The following is a 22,438-nucleotide window of genomic DNA, read 5'->3' as shown; positions in this document are numbered from 1 at the left end:
GCCATAATCTATCAACGTTGGCAGAAAGCAGGCAAATATTGTATTGCTTTTACCCGTAATCTCAAAATAAGGACACTTTGTCTGCCATCATTGTTACTGATGGTTGGCATTGTCATCAATAATTATATCCTAATCAATTCCGCTACATTTAATATGCCCCTAAATACCCTTACTATGACCGTTATTATGAAACACAGGCAGCATTAGCGATAACTAGACAACAGCTCAATTTGCACGCTAATCCAAATAAAAAGATCGTAAAGCGTTTTCCCCATGGGTTTTAAGGACACCAATCACATATAAGTGTTTCTATGCTCAAACTAAGTTAAAGTTGAATGATGAAACATACAATTAAAACGCGATTACTGGAGATGCACTTACACACATCTTGTAATGCTTATTTTCTGTTGCGACACTTAGGTGCGCACATGCATATTTAATATAACGAATACGGTAAGACAATTGAATTGAATTGAATTGCACAAATCATTCTTATATCACTTCGCATAGAGTATGCATATAGTATGCAATGTACTGTAATGTATGTGAAGATGAAATAATAATATACCGGATTGACTATATTAAAAGCCAATCTGGAATAGAAGGACACATACCTACAAATTGCTTTTATTGTATGTCAGATGATTGATCTTTATATTGACCATAAATATGTCAAATTATGCGAGTGCCTGCGCTAATAAGAGCAAATGGGGTATGTTACCGTGTGAAAACAGATTTAAGTTTGTGGATATATGTACGACATGTTGGTAGAGCAATACGGTAACTCATATTCCCCACTAACGTACGGACATGCTGCTGAGATTTGGTCTTCCTTAACAGTGACATTAATTGGATGATAAATATAACACGGTACTAAACCAAAAATGCTAAGTTGACAATGACAATTATATGAAATCTCGCGTAGTAGTGATAAGACAGTTGCCACCATACTGAACGTCTGATAATTCCACTCTTCACTAAATTAAATGAATAAAGGGTAATGAACGAAATCAGTATGTACAGACACAATAACATTAATGTTGCATATGTAAATTTGTTTAATACAGACTTCAGATGGACAGAAAAAAAACAATTTTTTTAAGCCATCAAAATCCACCAGCATGTATGTAATATATTAATGTGTTTTTTGTTCGAGGTCACACCGGCATTGTTCTTGCTGAATATGCTTTACAGAATAAATATAGTTAATACAGTGACTTTCTACGTGCTGTTAAGGTGCGTGAACAAATCATGTCGGATCTGTCTGTAAACATGGACCTGTGTTTAAACATTCAAACATTCTGAAATGGAATATAACAGTAATAAAAATGAACGCTTTTTGACAGTTGCATATATAATCACTTTTGGACGATACTGATGATTTCAATTTAATCACAGTAGAAAAAGTGATTCTGGTAAATATAGTAATATCACTTTGGTTAACCAGTAAATCCACAATTGTATCGTCGTACCAGTTATTTGTAAATACTGAGATAAAAATACATACTGATATTTTGAAATGTGAGTTTATATTATAATCTGTGTTCACATAATCTCTGAATTGCAGATAGCCATGGCGAACACAGTGTGTAGAGCAGTCATCGTGTTTTTCGTGACGATTCTTGCACTTATACATGTCGACGCAATAGCTTACGGTTATGTATGGTGGATCCCCGATAGCTATCAGGTAAACATTATTCCTAGTAGCAGTTACATATTTTGCCGTCATATACGATTATACTGTATTCGTTCGCATAATGTGATGACGAGCAAGATGCATGAGGCGATGTGTCGACTTATGCGTCGTACTTCTTTCGTTATCGTTATGAATAGGAGTAAAATTGATATCATTTAGCAGATTAGATATATTATTATTATATTATTAGATTATAATAAATGTGGATATGATCAATGGCAATTAGTCAAACAATAACAGAATATAATGTATGCATTATCTACTCAATGCCAATTATTCAACCAACAACATATAATATAATGAATGCAGTATCAACTCAATGCCAATTTATCACTCCCTAACATAAAATACAAAGAATGCAGTATATACTCAATGCCAATTATTCACCAACCAACATAAAATATAATGAATACAGTATCTACTCAATACCAATTACTCACCCATCAACATAAATATAATGAATGCAGTATCTACTCAATGCCAATTATTCAGCAACCAACATAAATATAATGAATGCAGTATCTACTCAATGCCAATTATTCACCCACCAACATAACATATAATGTATGCAGTATCAACTCAATGCCAATTATTCACCCACCAACATATAATATAATGAATGCAGTATCTACTCAATGCCAATTATTCACCCACCAACATAACATATAATGTATGCAGTATCAACTCAATGCCAATTATTCACCCAACAACATATAATATAATGAATGCAGTATCAACTCAATGCCAATTATTCACCCACTAACATAACATATAATTTATGCAGTATCAACTCAATGCCAATTTATCACTCTCTAACATGAAATACAATGAATGCAGTATCTATTCGATGCAAGTTATTCACCCAACAACATGAAATATAATGAACGCTGTATCAACTCAAAGCCAATTATTCACTATCCAACATATAATATAATGAATGCAGTATCTACTCAATGCCAATTATTCACCCACCAACGTATAATATAATGAATGCAGTATCAACACAATGCCAATTATTCACCCACCAACATATAATATAATGAATGCAGTATCTACTCAATGCCAATTATTCACCCACCAACATAACATATAATGTATGCAGTATCAACTCAATGCCAATTATTCACCCAACAACATATAATATAATGAATGCAGTATCAACTCAATGCCAATTATTCACCCACTAACATAACATATAATTTATGCACTATCAACTCAATGCCAATTTATCACCTCCTAACATAGAATATAATGAATGCAGTGTCTATTTGATGCAAATTATTCACCCTCCAACATGAAATATAATGAATGCAGTATCTACTCAATGCCAATTATTCACCCACCAACATAACATATAATGTGTGCATTATCAACTCAATGCCAATTTATCACCCATTAACATAAATGTAATGAATGAAGTATCTATTCGATGCCAATTATTCAGCGACCAACATAAAATATAATGAATGCAGTATCTACTCAATGTCAATTATTTACCCACCAACATATAATATAATGAATGCAGTATCGACTCAATGCCAATTATTCACCCACCAACATATTACATAATTAATGCAATATCTACTCAATGCCAATTATTCACCCACTAAAATAACATATAATTTATGCAGTATCAACTCAATGCCAATTTATCACTCCCTAACATAAAATACAATGAATGCAGTATCTATTCGATGCAAGTTATTCACCCAAAAACATGAAATATAATGAACGCAGTATCAACTCAAAGCCAATTATTCACCATCCAACATATAATACAATGAATGCAGTATCTACTCAATGGCAATTATTCACCCACCAACATATAATATAATGAATGCAGTATCTACTCAATGGCAATTATTCACCCACCAACATATAATATAATGAATGCAGTATCTACTCAATGCCAATTATTCACCCACCAACATATAATATAATGAATGCAGTATCTACTCAATGCCAATTATTCGCCCACCAATATATAATATAATGAATGCAGTATGTACTCAATACCAATTATTCACCCATCACCATAAATATAATGTATGCACTATCAACTCAATGCCAATTTATCACCCACCAACATAAAATATAATGAATGCAGTATCTACTCAATGCCAATTATTCACCGAACAACATTAAATATAATGAATGCACTATCAAATCAATGCCAATTATTCACCCCTATCATAAAATATAAAGTATGCAGTATCTACTCAATGCCAATTATTCACCCACCAACATAACATATAACGAATGCCGTATCAACTCAATGCCAATTTATCACCCCCTAAAATAAAATATAATGAATGCAGTATCTATTCGATGCCAATCATTCACCCACCAACATAAAATATAAAGTATGCAGTATCTACTCAATGCCAATTATTCACCCACCAACATATAATATAATGAACACAGTATCTACTCAATGCCAATTATTCACCCACCAACATATAATATAATGAATGCAGTATCAACTCAATATAAATTATTCACCCACCAACATATAATATAATGAATGTAGTATCTACTCAATGCCAATTATTCACACACCAACATATAATATAATGAATGCAGTATCGACTCAATGCCAATTATTCACCCACCAATATATAATATAATGAATGCAGTATCTACTCAATGCCAATTATTCACCCACAAACATATAATATAATGAATGCAGTATCTACTCAATGCCAATTATTCACCCGCCAACATATAATATAATGAATGCAGTATCTACTCAATGCCAATTATTCACCCACCAACATATAATATAATGAATGCAGTATCTACTCAATGCCAATTATTCACCCACCAACATATATTATAATGAATGCAGTATCTACTCAATGCCAATTATTCACCCACCAACATATAATATAATGAATGCAGTATCTACTCAATGCCAATTATTCACCCACCAACATATAATATAATGAATGCAGTATCTACTCAATGCCAATTATTCACCCACCAATATATAATATAATGAATGCAGTATCTACTCAATGCCAATTTATCACCTCCTAACATAGAATATAATGAATACAGTATCTACTTAAAGCAAATTATTCACCCATCAACATGAAATATAATGAACGCACTATCTACTCAATGCAATTATTCACCCACCAACATAAGATATAATGTATGCACTATCAACTCAATGCCAATTTATCACCCCTAACATAAAATATAAGGAATGCAGTATTTACTCATTGCCAATTATTCACCCACCAACATGAAACAAAATGAATGCAGTATCTACTCAATGCTAATTATTCACCCACCAACATAACATATAATGTATGCATTATCAACTCAATGCCAATTTATCACCCCTAACATAAAATGTAATGAATGCAGTATATATTCGATGCAAATTATTCACCAACCAACATAAAATATAATGAATGCAGTATCTACTCAATGCCAAATATTCACCCACCAACATAATATATAACGAATGCCGTATCAACTCAATGCCAATTTATCACACCCTAACATAAAATACAATGAATGCAGTATCTATTCGATGCCAATCATTCACCCACCAACATAACATATACAGTATGCAGTATCTACTCAATGCCAATTATTCACCCACCAACATATAATATAATGAGCACAGTATCTACTCAATGCCAATTATTCACCCACCAACATATATTATAATGAATGCAGTATCTACTCAATGCCAATTATTCGCCCACCATTATATAATATAATGAATGCAGTATGTACTCAATACCAATTATTCACCCATCACCATAAATATAATGTATGCACTATCAACTCAATGCCAATTTATCACCCACCAACATAAAATATAATGAATGCAGTATCTACTCAATGCCAATTATTCACTACCAACATAAATATAATGTATGCACTACCAACTCAATGCTAATATATCATCCCCTAACATAAAATATAATGAATGCAGTATCTACTCAATGCCAATTATTCACCGACCAACATTAAATACAATGAATGCACTATCAAATCAATGCCAATTATTCACCCCTATCACAAAATATAAAGTAAGCAGTATCTACTCAATGCCAATTATTCTCCCACCAACATAACATATAACGAATGCCGAATCAACTCAATGCCAATTTATCACCCCTAACATAAAATATAATGAATGCAGTATCTATTCGATGCCAATCATTCACCCACCAACATATAATATAAAGTATGCAGTATCTACTCAATGCCAATTATTCACCCACCAACATATAATATAATGAACACAGTATCTACTCAATGCCATTTATTCACCCACCAACATATAATATAATGAATGCAGTATCAACTCAATATAAATTATTCACCCACCAACATATAATATAATGAATGCAGTATCTACTCAATGCCAATTATTCACCCACCAACATATTATATAATGAATGCAGTATCGAATCAATGCCAATTATTCACCCACCAATATATACTATAATGAATGCAGTATCTACACAATGCCAATTATTCACCCACCAACATAACATATAATGTATGCAGTATCTACTCAATGCCAATTATTCACCCAGCAATATATAATATAATGAATGCAGTATCTATTCAATGCCAATTATTCACCCACCAACATAAATATAATGAATATAGTATATACTCAATACCAATTATTCACCTTCCAACATATAATATAATGAATGCAGTATCTACTCAATGTCAATTATTCACCCACCAACATAGCATATAATGTATGCACTATCAACTCAATGCCAATTATTCACCCTCTAACATAAATATAATGAATGCAGTATCTACTCAATGCCAATCATTCATCCACCAACATATAATATAATGAATGCAGTATCTACTCAATGCCAATTATTCACCCACCAACATAAATATAATGAATATAGTATCTACTCAATACCAATTATTCACCTACCAACATAGCATATAATGAATGCAGTATCCACTCAATACCAATTATTCACCAACCAACATATAATATAATTAATGCAGTATCTGCTCAATGCCAATTATTCACCCACCAACATATAATTATAATTATAATATAATGAATGCAGTATCAACTCAATGCCAATTTATCACCCCCTAGCATAAAATATAATGAATGCAGTATCTACTCATTGCCAATTATTCACCCACTAACATGAAACATAATGAATGCAGTATCTACTCAATGCCAATTTATCACCCCCTAACATAAAATATAATGAATGCAGTATCTACTCATTGCCAATTATTCACCCACTAACATGAAACATAATGAATGCAGTATATACTCAATGCTAATTATTCACCCACCAACATAACACATAATGTATGCACTATCAACTCAATGCCAAATTATCACCCCTATCACAAAATATAAAGTAAGCAGTATCTACTCAATGTCAATTATTCACCCACCAACATAGCATATAATGTATGCACTATCAACTCAATGCCAATTATTCACCCTCTAACATAAATATAATGAATGCAGTATCTACTCAATGCCAATTATTCAGCAACCAACATAAATATAATGAATGCAGTATCTACTCAATGCCAATTATTCACCCACCAACATATAATATAATGAATACAGTATCTACTCAATGTCAATTATTCACCCACCAACATAGCATATAATGTATGCACTATCAACTCAATGCCAATTATTCACCCACCAACATATAATATAATGAATGCAGTATCTACTCAATGCCAATTATTCACCCACCAACATAAATATAATGAATATAGTATCTACTCAATGCCAATTATTCACCCACCAACATATAATATAATGAATGCTTTATCTACGCAATGCCAATTATTCACCAACCAACATATAATATAATGAATGCTGTATCTGTTCAATGCCAATTATTCGCCCACCAACATATAATATAATGTATGCAGTATCAACCCAATGCCAATTATTCACCCACCAACATATAATATAATCAATGCAGTATCTACTCAATGTCAATTATTCACCACCAACATAAATATAATGTATGCACTACCAACTCAATGCCAATTATTCACCAACCAACATATAATATAATGAATGCAGTATCTACTCAATGCCAATTATTCACCCACCAACATAAATATAATGAATATAGTATCTACTCAATGCCAATTATTCACCCACCAACATATATATAATGTATGCACTATCAACTCAGTGCCAATTATTCACCCACCAACATATAATATAATGAATACAGTATCTACTCAATGTCAATTATTCACCCACCAACATAGCATATAATGTATGCACTATCAAATGAAAGCCAATTATTCACCCTCCAACATAAATATAATGAACGCACTATCTACTTAATGTCAATTATTCACCCACCAACATAGCATATAATGTATGCACTATCAACTCAATGCCAATTATTCACCCACCAACATATAATATAATGAATGCAGTATCTACTCAATGCCAATTATTCACCCACCAACATAAATATAATGAATATAGTATCTACTCAATGCCAATTATTCACCCACCAACATATATATAATGTATGCACTATCAACTCAGTGCCAATTATTCACCCACCAACATATAATATAATGAATACAGTATCTACTCAATGTCAATTATTCACCCACCAACATAGCATATAATGTATGCACTATCAACTGAAAGCCAATTATTCACCCTCCAACATAAATATAATGAACGCACTATCTACTTAATGCCAATTATTCACCCACCAATATAAGATATAATGTAAGCACTATCAACTCAATGCCAATTATTCACCCACCAACATATAATATAATGTATGCAGTATCAACCCAATGCCAATTATTCACCCACCAACATATAATATAATCAATGCAGTATCTACTCAATGTCAATTATTCACCACCAACATAAATATAATGTATGCACTACCAACTCAATGCCAATTTATCACCTCCTAACATAAAATATAATGAATGCAGTATCTATTTGATGCAAATTATTCACCCACCAACATGAAATATAATGAACGCAGTATCTACTCAATGTCAATTATTCACCCACAAACGTAAAATATAATGAATGCAGTATCTACTCAATGCCAATTATTCACCCACCAACATAACATATAATGTATGCACTACCAACTCAATGCCAATTATTCACCCCTAACATAAACTATAATGAATGCAGTATGTACTCAATGCCAATTATTCATTCACCAACGTAAAATATAATGTATGCACTATCAACTCAATGCCAATTTATCACCCCTAACATAAAATATAATGAATGCACTATCAACTCAATGCCAATTATTCACCCACCAACATAAATATAATGTATGCACTACCAACTCAATGCCAATTTATCACCCCCTAACATAAAATATAATGAATGCAGTATCTACCTACTCAATGCCAATTATTCACCACCAACATAAATATAATGTATGCACTACAAACTCAATTCCAATTTATCACCCCCTAACATAAAATATAATGAATGCAGTATCTACTCAATGCCAATTATTCACCGACCAACATAAAATATAATGAATGCACTATCAACTCAATGCCAATTATTCACCCACCAACATAAATATAATGTATGCACTACCAACTCAATGCCAATTTATCACCCCCTAACATAAAATATAATGAATGCAGTAACTACTCAATGCCAATTATTCACCCAGCAACATAAAATATAATGAATGCAGTATCTACTCAATGCCAATTATTCACCCACCAACATAACATATAATGTATGTAGTATCAACTTTATGCCAATTATTCACCCACCAACATGAAATATAATGTATGCAGTATCTACTCAATGCCAAATATTCACCCACCAACATAATATATAATGTATGCAGTATCAACTCAATGCCAATTATTCACCCACCAACATAGCATATAATGTATGCACTATCAACTCAATGCCTATTATTCACCCATCAACATATAATATAATGAACACAGGATCTTCTCAATGCCAATTATTCACCCACCAATATAACATATAAAGTATGCAGTATCTACCCAACGCCAATTCTTCAACCACCAACATATAATATAATCAATGCAGTATCTACTCAATGTCAATTATTCACCACCAACATACATATAATGTATGCACTACCAACTCAATGCCAATTTATCACCTCCTAACATAAAATATAATGAATGCAGTATCTATTTGATGCAAATTATTCACCCATCAACATGAAATATAATGAACGCACTATCTACTCAATGCCAATTATTCACCCACCAATATAAGATATAATGTAAGCACTATCAACTCAATGCCAATTATTCACCCACCAACATATAATATAATGTATGCAGTATCAACCCAATGCCAATTATTCACCCACCAACATATAATATAATCAATGCAGTATCTACTCAATGTCAATTATTCACCACCAACATAAATATAATGTATGCACTACCAACTCAATGCCAATTTATCACCTCCTAACATAAAATATAATGAATGCAGTATCTATTTGATGCAAATTATTCACCCATCAACATGAAATATAATGAACGCACTATCTACTCAATGCCAATTATTCACCCACCAACATAAGATATAATGTATGCACTATCAACTCAATGCCAATTATTCACCCACCAACATATAATATAATGTATGCAGTATCAACCCAATGCCAATTATTCACCAACCAACATATAATATAATGAATGCAGTATCTGCTCAATGCCAATTATTCACCAACCAACATATAATATAATGTATGCAGTATCTGCTCAATGCCAATTATTCACCCACCAACATATAATATAATGAATGCAGTATCTACTCAATACCAATTATTCACCAACCAACGTATAATATAATGAATGCAGTATCTGCTCAATGCCAATTATTCACCCACCAACATATAATATAATGAATGCAGTATCTACTCAATACCAATTATTCACCCACCAACATATAATATAATGAATACAGTATCTACTCAATGCCAATTATTCACCCACCAACATAAGATATAATGTATGCACTATCAACTCAATGCCAATTTATCACCCCCTAACATAAAAAAATAATGAATGCAGTATCTATTTGATGCAAATTATTCACCCATCAACATGAAATATAATGAACGCACTATCTACTCAATGCCAATTATTCACCCACCAACATAAAATATAATGTATGCAGTATCAACCCAATGCCAATTATTCACCCTCCAACATATAATATAATGAATGCAGTATCTACTCAATGTCAATTATTCACCCACCAACATATAATATAATGAATGCTTTATCTACGCAATGCCAATTATTCACCAACCAACATATAATATAATGAATGCTGTATCTGTTCAATGCCAATTATTCGCCCACCAACATATAATATAATGAATGCAGTATCTACTCAATGTAAATTATTCACCCACCAACATATAATATAACGTATGCAGTATCAACCCAATGCCAATTATTCACCAACCAACATATAATATAATGAATGCATTATCTGCTCAATGCCAATTATTCACCCACCAACATATAATATAATGTATGCAGTATCAACCCAATGCCAATTATTCACCCACCAACATAACATATAATGTATGCACTATCAACTCAATGCTAATTTATCACCTCCTAACATAAAATATAATGAATGCAGTATCTATTTGATGCAAATTATTCACCCATCAACATGAAATATAATGAACGCACTATCTACTCAATGCCAATTATTCACCCACCAACACAACATTACACGAAGGTGATTATACACTAAATTTGACCAAAACTGCTTTTTTTTGAAATTTTGCTTAAACATGGCTGAAACAAGATAATTAATATGCAAACTAGATACTTAATGTCCGCGTATTATCACAGGGTATTTTGGTAATACATTTTGGCTTTCACAGTTGTGCAAACACATGCTGAAATGAGTTAAAGGGACATTAGCGGCATTTTCAAGCTTTTTTTGTTATAATTTAAATCCATCTGAAATTTGCTGAAATGATATGCTGGTTGTGTTAAATGAGAATATGCTGAACATAAAGACGAAAATAGTGCACGTTCGCCGTGCGCGAACGAAAAATGGTTTTCCGACGATTGCGACATCGATTTAAATGCCAACTTGCGGCGTACATTCCTAATTGTTCTGAATGACGTCATCTCACTCAAAGTACTACCAAACAATGGACGACTCAAGTGTGTATTCCGCGGTAAGTATAAACCATCCTATTTCGCTGCGTTTTCCCAAGGAAAACCGGCACAACTTTTATTGTCGTTGAATTTTCAGACCTTTTCTCTTGCCATGTTGTTCTCACTCGACCTATATCACTGTTTTTATCACCCAGTGCATACAATTGAATTTCTCGGCGCGTTATCACATAATAATGTGTCGACATTAGTGATTTTTATTAAAAGCATTGGAATAAAAGTCGACTAAATTATTTTCGTTATTTAGCTCATTGGTCGCTGCCACTGTGTAGCTAGCGATGGGAAGGGGTGGAGACATGGAATTGTAGATAGAAGTATAGAAATTAAGTATGCTGCAACACTTTTGACAACGTTTTGAACAGCCGAGGATGAATTATAACTCACTGTTATCGTTATGATACATTACCATACTACTCCATTGTTTAGTCATGGTTACTAGAAGAACCGTGGTTTATTTATATTTGGTACATACATTTTATGGACAGAAAGTTTACTTGATTATGAAATAAACCATGTACTTGATGTGAAGGTCATGGTCACTATTCTGCATGAATTACATTATCTGCCAAATCTACTATTCAGGCCCCAAATTGTTTGTACATGCAACACAGATAAGGATGACCTGAACAAAAGAGGCTGAAAATTAAACTGTAAATTCACACACCTAACAATGCTATGCTGTAATATACTTTATTAATTTTCGCTAAATATATATATATATTCTGGCTGTTTAAGCTTTTGTATGGAGTTTATTTTCATTGATTCTTAATGAGTTGAATGTATAAAATGGGGAAAAACATATTCGCTGGTTTTTAACCTGTAAACTTATCCGAGCTTATCATATTAGTGATTGTCCATCGTAAAAAATATTTTTGACTTCTTGATAAAAACCACAAGTCCGATTGCTTTGATATCATACACATATAGGTACTACATGTGGACCTCTCTCAGATTTGTTCATTTCATGATGATATATTCAATTGTCTAATTTTGATGAATATTTTGTCATTTTGGCGGAAAGTGATATTTTCTTGTTGAAAACAGCAAGTCCGATTGCTTTGTTACTATACATATTGTTCTTTTTCTAATGATATCTTAAGTTCCAAAATTGAAATGTGCATTGCTAGCAGTGGACCTGTCTCAACCGACAGGCTGCTTGATTTCAGAGAATCATCTATTCAGTACTACCTCAAAAAATGGTCAGATGGTTTAAACAATTACTGCTGCATTTTCTACAGGCATCGAACAGTTCTCTCGACACAACAAATGGTGAAAGTGAGCCAGTGCCATATAGAAGGGGGCATAGAGATAGAGGTCGTAGCCGTGGAAGAAGTAGTTGTGGAGGAGGAAGAGGTGGACGTTGTAGAGGGCAAGGCCAAACTGTGAGAAATGTTCATGTTGCTTTGAGGCTTCTTAAAAAAAAGCTGCCACAAAATATAAAAAATAACCCAACAAAGTGCAGACTGATTTTGATTTGAAATGCACTTTGCATTCATAGCCAAGATTCAAGGGGTATTGGCATTACCAAATGGTTTCTACAGCAAATGAAATCATCTTCTTTGAATTGGAATGAAGTGCAAGGATCTTTCTGGATAAATGTTTTATAAATGTTCGCCTTCATAAAACCCAGTGTAGTAATACATAAAAACTGTAAACATTTAGGAGTGAACAAGCAATCAAAGAAAGTCATAAAAAAACCTTGAATATAAGATTATTCATTTATGAAAATTACCTAACTTGTGTACAACATTAATTAAGCATTCTTAGCACAGGCTAAGAGGTCAAACAAGCCTGGGGCAAGAAAACTGGCAGAAACACATGTACAAGCTACAACCGTACAAACAAAAATATATGCTAACAACTTTTGTTTACTCTGCCAACTGCATTGTTTTTTAAACATATACACATTTTAAAATAACCATAGTTAAAAAGGATTTGATTTCATTTTGTGTGTTCCTATAATTTGAGTGTTACATGAAAGCATTGAGCAATAGTGGATATGCAGACATAGGAGATACAATTTTAGCTCACAATGAGAAGGAAAACCTATTGACAGGTTATTGATAAGCAGATCATTCCATTCTCTAAATAGGTGACAGGGGCCATTTACAAATGAGAACAGTGGCTATAAAAATGATGGCTTTGCGTACAGTTTTGCAAGTCTTGCATATAATTAAAAAGTGTTTTTTTTACTTGTGTTTCAGACTATAATTGATGAAATGACATGGGGAAAAAATTAAAGATTTAAGTGGTGGAGGTACATCCAGGCTTGATGTTTAATCTTTTGTTACCAGTTGTGGCACATCCAGGTGGATATCATCCATCCCCAGACTCTCAAAAACCCAGCTGGTGTGTCTGTAGCAATTGTCAAGAGATGCTTACAGAGAGGGAAAATGTATGCTACATGCGACAGCCTCCACAGTGCACTACAACCTGGCCAGTGAGTATCACAGAGTTTCAAATAGGCATGATTTCTTTCTGTGTTATACATGCACAATGAGTCATGTTTTATCATTTTTCATAAACATGTATTGTACATCAAAAGAGCCACATAACTGCTACAAAGTAACAAATGAAATAGTGTTTCTGGTCACATTGAGAACAGGGTACCGTGTTACCGGTACTTCATGTAGACCCTACTGCTGTGGGAATAATTTTAGTGAATTGCTTACTAACAATAAAAATATACAAGGTTCATATGAAAGGGTTTTCCAAAAATACTTTTGCATGAAATCATGCTACAAGGGGTTTTTAAAGCTACAACACAGCAAAAACTTTGGCCACTCCAAACAGGAACAAAAAACAAGCGAAAATTGTAAAATATATTTTAAGCTAAAATACACTTCTTCTTTCAGGATTTTGAACTACTTGTCCTTGATGAAGCTGTACTTGCTTTGGCGCGGTACTATCACAGAGATATTTTAGTACTGGATGACTATGATCATATAAACAAGGCAAATTGTGGTGCAGCATATAGGTAGAACACATTATGGACACATGGTAGACTTGGTGTTGGTGGCAGACTGGTAATAGCTAGCTGTTGCGTTTAGAGCATCAGGGATAAATACCTGGATGCTAACATGCAATACACAGGGTTTCTGCCTGGTAGACTGGTATAATTATGTGCGACTTGAAATTTTTTTGTTCAACAAGAGTAGCAGTTGGAGGTGGACTAAGTGGAGTAGGATGCAGTGATATTCTTCTTGGATCTTGGGGTTCCAGCTCTTTATTTCGTTGCATTCCATGTCAACCTCTTCACCACAACTGATTTCATCAACTGTGCGATGTTGGGATATGTCTTCTGTACCCTGATTGGTTTTACAGAGTATTTAAGTGTCTTTTTTTGTAGCACCTATGATACCTAAAAATAATAAATGTGTAAACGTTATTTCTCCAAGCAGTTTATAATTCAACAGTGTTTACTTATATTATGAAATTATCACAAGAATACAGCAAATTATAAACAAAGGCAGTACAGCAATCATACCGACTGACACATAGATTGATGCAACCTTGTACTACCTGAGTGCATACTTTGTAGTATTCTCATGATAACCCTATGAAGAATGTTTGTATACAGTGATGGAACTCAATTTCCATTGTGTGACAGCACTTTTGCATCCAATGTAAATAAATGGAAAGTGTTTGAATGCAATGTGTCAATGTGATGTACTCTTAGTATTAAGAATTTCGAAGAGTATGTGTGCTTAGTCAAACGTGACCCTGAAAATAGAAATGTTCCAAAAGTGGGGGGGTGAGCATGGATCTTGTAATTGTTCAACTGTTGTGATATACTTTGCCACAGGGGGAAGTGTTTTAAAAAATCACTTTTCAGATTCAGCAGAGGATATATGAAGGTCCATTATCGGCGTTTTCAAGCTTTTTTTTCGTATTTTTCTTATATTGAGCTTTTTTTCACTATCATAGCGACGAGAGAGCTATAAACTGTGATGGGCAGCAAACACATTCTCAACATGTTACAAACGCACAAATATCAAGTTAAATTTATTTCGGGACGTCCCGATAAATGCCGTAAAATTGTGAATAATCTGAGAGCATGCGCAGTACCATCTCAGAAAAAAATGGCAGATCAGACTGGGTGTAGGAAGCGCTGTCGCCGAAGTGTGAGCGAATCTGCTGTACTGCCTTTGTTTATACTTTGCTGTATTCTTGTGATAATTTCATAATATAAGTAAACACTGTTGAATTATAAACTGCTTGGAGAAATAACGTTTACACATTTATTATTTTTAGGTATCATAGGTGCTACAAAAAAAAGACACTTAGATACTCTGTAAAACCAATCAGGGTACAGAAGACATATCCCAACATCGCACAGTTGATGAAATCAATTGTGGTGAAGAGGTTGACATGGAATGCAACGAAATAAAGAGCTGGAACCCCAAGATCCAAGAAGAATATCACTGCATCCTACTCCACTTAGTCCACCTCCAACTGCTACTCTTGTTGAACAAAAAAATTTCAAGACGCACATAATTATACCAGTCTACCAGGCAGAAACCCTGTGTATTGCATGTTAGCATCCAGGTATTTATCCCTGATGCTCTAAACGCAACAGCTAGGTATTAACAGTCTGTCACCAACACCAAGTCTACCATGTGTCCATAATGTGTACTACCTATATGCTGCATCACAATTTGCCTTGTTTATATCATCATAGTCATCCAGTACTAAAATATCTCTGTGATAGTACCGCGCCAAAGCAAGTACAGCTTCATCAAGGACAAGTAGTTCAAAATCCTGAAAGAAGAAGTGTATTTTAGCTTAAAATATATTTTACAATGTTCGCTTGTTTTTGTTCCTGTTTGGAGTGGCCAAAGTTTTTGCTGTGTTTTAGCTTTAGGAACCCCTTGTAGCATGATTTCATGCAAAAGTATTTTTGGAAAACCCTTTCATATGAACCTTGTATATTTTTATTGTTAGTAAGCAATTTACTAAAATTATTCCCACAGTAGTAGGGTCTACATGAAGTACCGGTAACACGGTAACCTGTTCTCAATGTGACCAGAAACACTATTTCATTTGTTACTTTGTAGCAGTTATGTGGCACTTTTGATGTACAATACATGTTTATGAAAAATGATAAAACATGACTCATTGTGCATGTATAACACAGAAAGAAATCATGCCTATTTGAAACTCTGTGATACTCACTGGCCAGGTTGTAGTGCACTGTGGAGGCTGTCGCATGCAGCATACATTTTCCCTCTCTGTAGGCATCTCTTGACAATTGCTACAGACACACCAGCTGGGTTTTGGAGAGTCTGGGGATGGATGATATCCACCTGGATGTGGCACAACTGGTAACAAAAGATTAAACATCAAGCCTGGATGTACCTCCACCACTTAAATCTTTATTTTTTTCCCCATGTCATTTCATCAATTATAGTCTGAAACACAAGTAAAAAAACACTTTTTAATTATATGCAACACTTGCAAAACTGTAGGCAAAACCATTATTTTTATAGCCACTGTTCTCATTTGTCAATGGCCTCTGTCACCTATTTTGAGAATGGAATGATCTGCTTATCAATAACCTGTCAATAGGTTTTCCTTCTCATTGTTAGCTAAAATTTTATCTCCTATGTCTGCATATCCACTATTGCTCAATGCTTTCATGTAACACTCAAATTATAGGAACACACAAAATGAAATCAAATCTTTTTTAACTATGGTTATTTTAAAATGTGTATATGTTTAAAAAACATTGCAGTTGGCAGAGTAAACAAAAGTTGTTAGCATATATTTTTGTTTGTACGGTTGTAGCTTGTACATGTGTTTCTGCCAGTTTTCTTGCCCCAGGCTTGTTTGACCTCTTAGCCTGTGCTAAGAATGCTTAATTAATGTAGTACACAAGTTAGGTAATTTTCATAAATGAATAATCTTATATTCAAGGTTTTTTTTATGACTTTCTTTGATTGCTTGTTCACTCCTAAATGTTTACAGTGTATTACTACACTGGGTTTTATGAAGGCGAACATTTATAAAACATTTATCCAGAAAGATCCTTGCACTTCATTCCAATTCAAAGAAGATGATTTCATTTGCTGTAGAAACCATTTGGTAATGCCAATACCCCTTGAATCTTGGCTATGAATGCAAAGTGCATTTCAAATCAAAATCAGTCTGCACTTTGTTGGGTTATTTTTTTTATATTTTGTGGCAGCTTAAGTACACATTAAAATTGCATTTGCCAAATAAAATATATGTTTCTGTCTACGAAAATATACTCACTCGTATTCTGTTCTTTTTTTGAAGAAGAAGCCTCAAAGCATCATGAGCATTTCTCACAGTTTGGCCTTGCCCTCTACAACGTCCACCTCTTCCCCTTCCACAACTACCTCTTCCACGGCTACGAACTCTATCTCTATGCCCCCTTCTATATGGCACTGGCTCACTTTCACCATTTGTTGTGTCGAGAGAACTGCTCGATGCCTGTAGAAAATGCAGCAGTAATTGTTTAAACCATCTGGCCATTTTTTGAGGTAGAACTGAATACATTATTCTCTGAAATCAAGCAGCCTGTCGGTTGAGACAGGTCCACTGCTAGCAATGCACATTTCAATTTTGAAACTTAAGGTATCATTAGAAAAAGAACAATATGTATAGTAGCAAAGCAATCGGACTTGCTGTTTTCAACAAGAAAATATCACTTTCCACCAAAAATGACAAAATATTCATCAAAATTAGATAATTGAATATATCATCATGAAATGAACAAATCTGAGAGAGGTCCACATGTAGTACCTATATGTGTATGATATCAAAGCAATCGGACTTGTGGTTTTTATCAAGAAGTCAAAAATATTTTTACGATGGACAATCACTAATATGATAAGCTCGGATAAGTTTACAGCTTAAAAACCAGCGAATATGTTTTTCCCCATATTATACATTCAACTCATTAAGAATCAATGAAAATAAACTCCATACAAAAGCTTAAACAGCCAGAATATATATATTTTTAGCGAAAATTAATAAAGTATTTTACAGCATAGCATTGTTAGGTGTAGGGATTTACAGTTTAATTTTCAGCCTCTTTTGTTCAGGTCATCCTTATCTGTGTTGCATGTACAAATAATTTGAGGCCTGAATAGTAGATTTGGCAGATAATGTAATTCATGCAGAATAGTGACCATGACCTTCACATAAAGTACATGGTTTATTTCATAATCAACTTTCTGTCCATAAAATGTATGTACTAAATATAAATAAACCACGGTACTTCTAGTAACCATGACTAAACAATGAAGTAGTATGGTAATGTATCATAACGATAGCAGTGAGTTATAATTCATCCTAGGCTGTTGCAGCATACTCAATTTCTATACTTCTATATACAATTCCATGTCTCCACCCCTTCCCATCGCTAGCTACACAGTAGCAGCGACCAATGAGCTAAATAACGAAAATAATTTAGTCGACTTTCATTCCAATGCTTTTAATAAAAATCACTAATGTCTACACATTATTATGTGATACCAGGCCGAGAAATTCAATTGTATGCAGTGGGTTGTATACGCGTCATCCTAGGCAAACAGAATCGGCGTACAGTGTGATCGGGGTCGCCAAAAAAACAGTGAAATAGGTCGAGTGAGAACAACATGGCAAGAGAAAAAGTCTGGGAATTCAACGACAATAAAAGTTGTGCCGGTTTTCCTTGGAAAACGCAGCGAAATAGGATGGTTTATACTTACCGCGGAATACACACTTGAGTCGTCCATTGTTTGGTAGTACTCAGAGTGAGATGACGTCATTCAGAACTCTTAGGAATGTACGCCGCAAGTTGGCATTTAAATCGATGTCGCAATCGTCGGAAAACCATTTTTCGTTCGCGCACGGCGAACTTGCACTATTTTCGTCTTTATGTTCAGCATATTCTCATTTAACACAACCAACATATCATTTCAGCAAATTTCAGATGGATTTAAATTATAACAAAAAAGCTTGAGAATGCCGCTAATGGCCTTTTAATGCATGGAATGGAAATTGAAATTCACACGCTATTTTCTGTTTACCTCGTATTCAACCTGCATTTAATCGTTCAATATGTGGTATTATCTCATGTAGTATATACGATGATCCACAATCATTGAACAATAGTTGCCCGAATATTGCTCTAATTAAATTAAAATACAAAAAAAATGTGTTGAGAAATGTGGAGATTTTCACATAGTATTACCATTTATTTTCGTTTAGAAACGTTCCACACTACCTATGACCGCTGTACACAGCTGGCCCACAGGTGGAATAGATGACGGTGTCTTGCCAGTTACTGTAGGCGAGATTGCTGGGATTTCAAGCAACACTGTAGGAAATATTGTTATATTTCATAGAGGTTCACATAAATGGTCATATGAGTAAGTATGTGTACTGAATATATTAAAATGTAATATGCTTAGCATAGTTCGAACTATTTCAGTTTTTTAGATAATGGCTGTTTTATACATCGTATTGCACTGAATAATGGTTGCAGTTGCCTTTGGTGTGTTCATAAACTTGATGTCTGCTATTTATAATAGAACTATTGGCTAATTGTTGTTGATATTGAAATCTACAACTTTTCAAGCCACACAAAATCCTAGGAATATCGGACATTGCTCAAATTCGATATATTTTAGCAATCAAATGAACAAAACAAATGCATGTTATTTGAAAAGAAAATAGCAGCAACATTATCCAAAATTGCTGATAAAAATTCAGCGATAAGAATAAATTGAAATTTTTATATGACTTGAATGCATTGGGCTCAAACACAGGGAAAATTTTCAAGTGACCCTGTAGTCGGGTCAAAATATGAAATATAACAGCTAACCCTAAAAAAATTGATACAAAAGGTTTTCAATTGATCTTGATTCCTCCAGGCATGCTTGGAAACATTTTAGGTGGAATGATGTAACAGTTAAATCTCATACTGTCCGTGGTGCCATCTTCAGCAAGAGTGAAAGTAAGAAAGTTGTTTCTGTAATTGGTGGTGGGTTAAGGTGCATGGTTACTCTCCGTATATTTACCAATGTATAGGCTATTTGCATTTTATGATTTCATAAAGGCACTAATGTATGTGTATTAATATTTTCATTTTTTCTTCCAGGTACAAGTAGAATTCATCCAGCAGTGACCAGATCTGTCCCATTTGTCTGGGTAAATTAGAAGATGGAGGTGATATAGTCAAGATTCAACTAAAAGGTGCTAATGGGATCAATGAAGCTAGTGTTAGGAGAGGCGACACCATTTCTGTAACAGCTGGCTGTAAAGTACATTCAAACTGTTGCAAAATTTACACAAACAGTATAGAAATTGAACTTCATTTAAAGAGGAAGCAGAGTGGTGAACCCACTACCACTAATAAAAGGAGTGCTAGGGTTTCTGAAGGTCCGTTCAACAGCAAAACTGATTGCCTTTTCTGTGGCACTAGTGTCCAAGAAGGAAGTGCAGACTATAGTTCTGTGAAAACTCATATCTTTTCACAAACAATATTGCAATGTTGTGATAACCGGTCTAATGATGAGTGGTCTTTCAAAGTCAAAGGTAGAATTGAATATTATCATGGTGATCTACATGCTGCAGACTGTGTTTATCATAAAGTTTGCAGTAGTCATTTCAGGTGTGGCCGTGATATACCCCTGCAGTTTCAGACTGATTCTGAACCCAAGCGTAGGAAACCTGGAAGACCTAAAGGTGAGGAACAACAACAAGCCTTCTCAAAGATGTGTGGATACCTGGAAAATAATGATGAAGAACAACTGACTGTTTCTGACCTAAGGTGTAAAATGAATGAGTATTTGTCTAAGGCCGATTCCCTCCCATATGGTAATCAATACCTGAAAAGTCAGCTGAAGAAACGGTATGGTAATTCTATATATATTGCAGAAGGAGATGGTTTAGATGACATAGTGACAATGAGAGAAAAAACGTCACAAATTCTCAGATCATATTTCAACAGTACAAACCGAGAAGGTGATGAACAGTCGCAGAAGAGAGCAATACTTGAGACAGCTGCAAGGCTCATAAAAAGTGACATCAAGACAAATGTGCTACCCGTTACCGATCAGTATCTGACTACAGAGAAACTCAAACTCCAGCCTGCTCTTGATTACATTCCAGAATCACTCAGCATTGTGTTAAAAGCCTTGTTTGTTGGTAAAGACACACGTCGGAAAGTTGCTAGCATTGGCCATGCAATCATACAGACCACGAGCCGTCCTTGCTCCTTTGCAAATCGGCCTTTCAGTGCAAATGCACCACTTAAATAGGTCTAGGTTTCTTGTGGATACATTGTGTCAGATGGGGTTCTGTTCGTCCTATGGAGAAATTCATAGGTTTGAAATGAATGCTGCAAATTGTGCCGCACCAAACATGCTTGGTGAGGATATTGATGTGTTGACCTCGGCCTTGTTGTTCGCAGCTGACAATGTAGATCATAACATTCTCACAATTGATGGTAAAGGAACATTTCACGGGATGGGCATGATAGATGCATTGACACCAGGACAGAAGACAGAC

At 34.2% G+C, this 22,438-nt stretch overlaps 1 protein-coding gene across 1 annotated transcript in view; it reads left to right on the top strand.

Annotated features, from left to right (window-relative positions):
- Positions 1-1,561: 1,561 nt before the first annotated feature.
- LOC100373175 (peptidyl-alpha-hydroxyglycine alpha-amidating lyase 1-like) overlaps positions 1,562-22,438 on the top strand; it is a 35,357-nt gene continuing 14,480 nt past the window's right edge. The window contains exons 1-2 of the mRNA XM_078010497.2: positions 1,562-1,687; positions 20,135-20,295. Coding sequence (XP_077866623.2) covers positions 1,574-1,687; positions 20,135-20,295 — 275 coding nt within the window. The 5' untranslated portion in view covers positions 1,562-1,573. The remainder of the gene's footprint in view (positions 1,688-20,134; positions 20,296-22,438) is intronic.

The sequence above is a fragment of the Saccoglossus kowalevskii genome, chromosome 13, assembly GCF_978046115.1.
Source record: "Saccoglossus kowalevskii chromosome 13, keSacKowa6.1, whole genome shotgun sequence".
Taxonomy (NCBI): domain Eukaryota; kingdom Metazoa; phylum Hemichordata; class Enteropneusta; family Harrimaniidae; genus Saccoglossus; species Saccoglossus kowalevskii.
The sequence above is the reverse complement of the archived record's forward strand: the minus strand, read 5'-3'. Positions and strand labels throughout refer to the sequence as shown.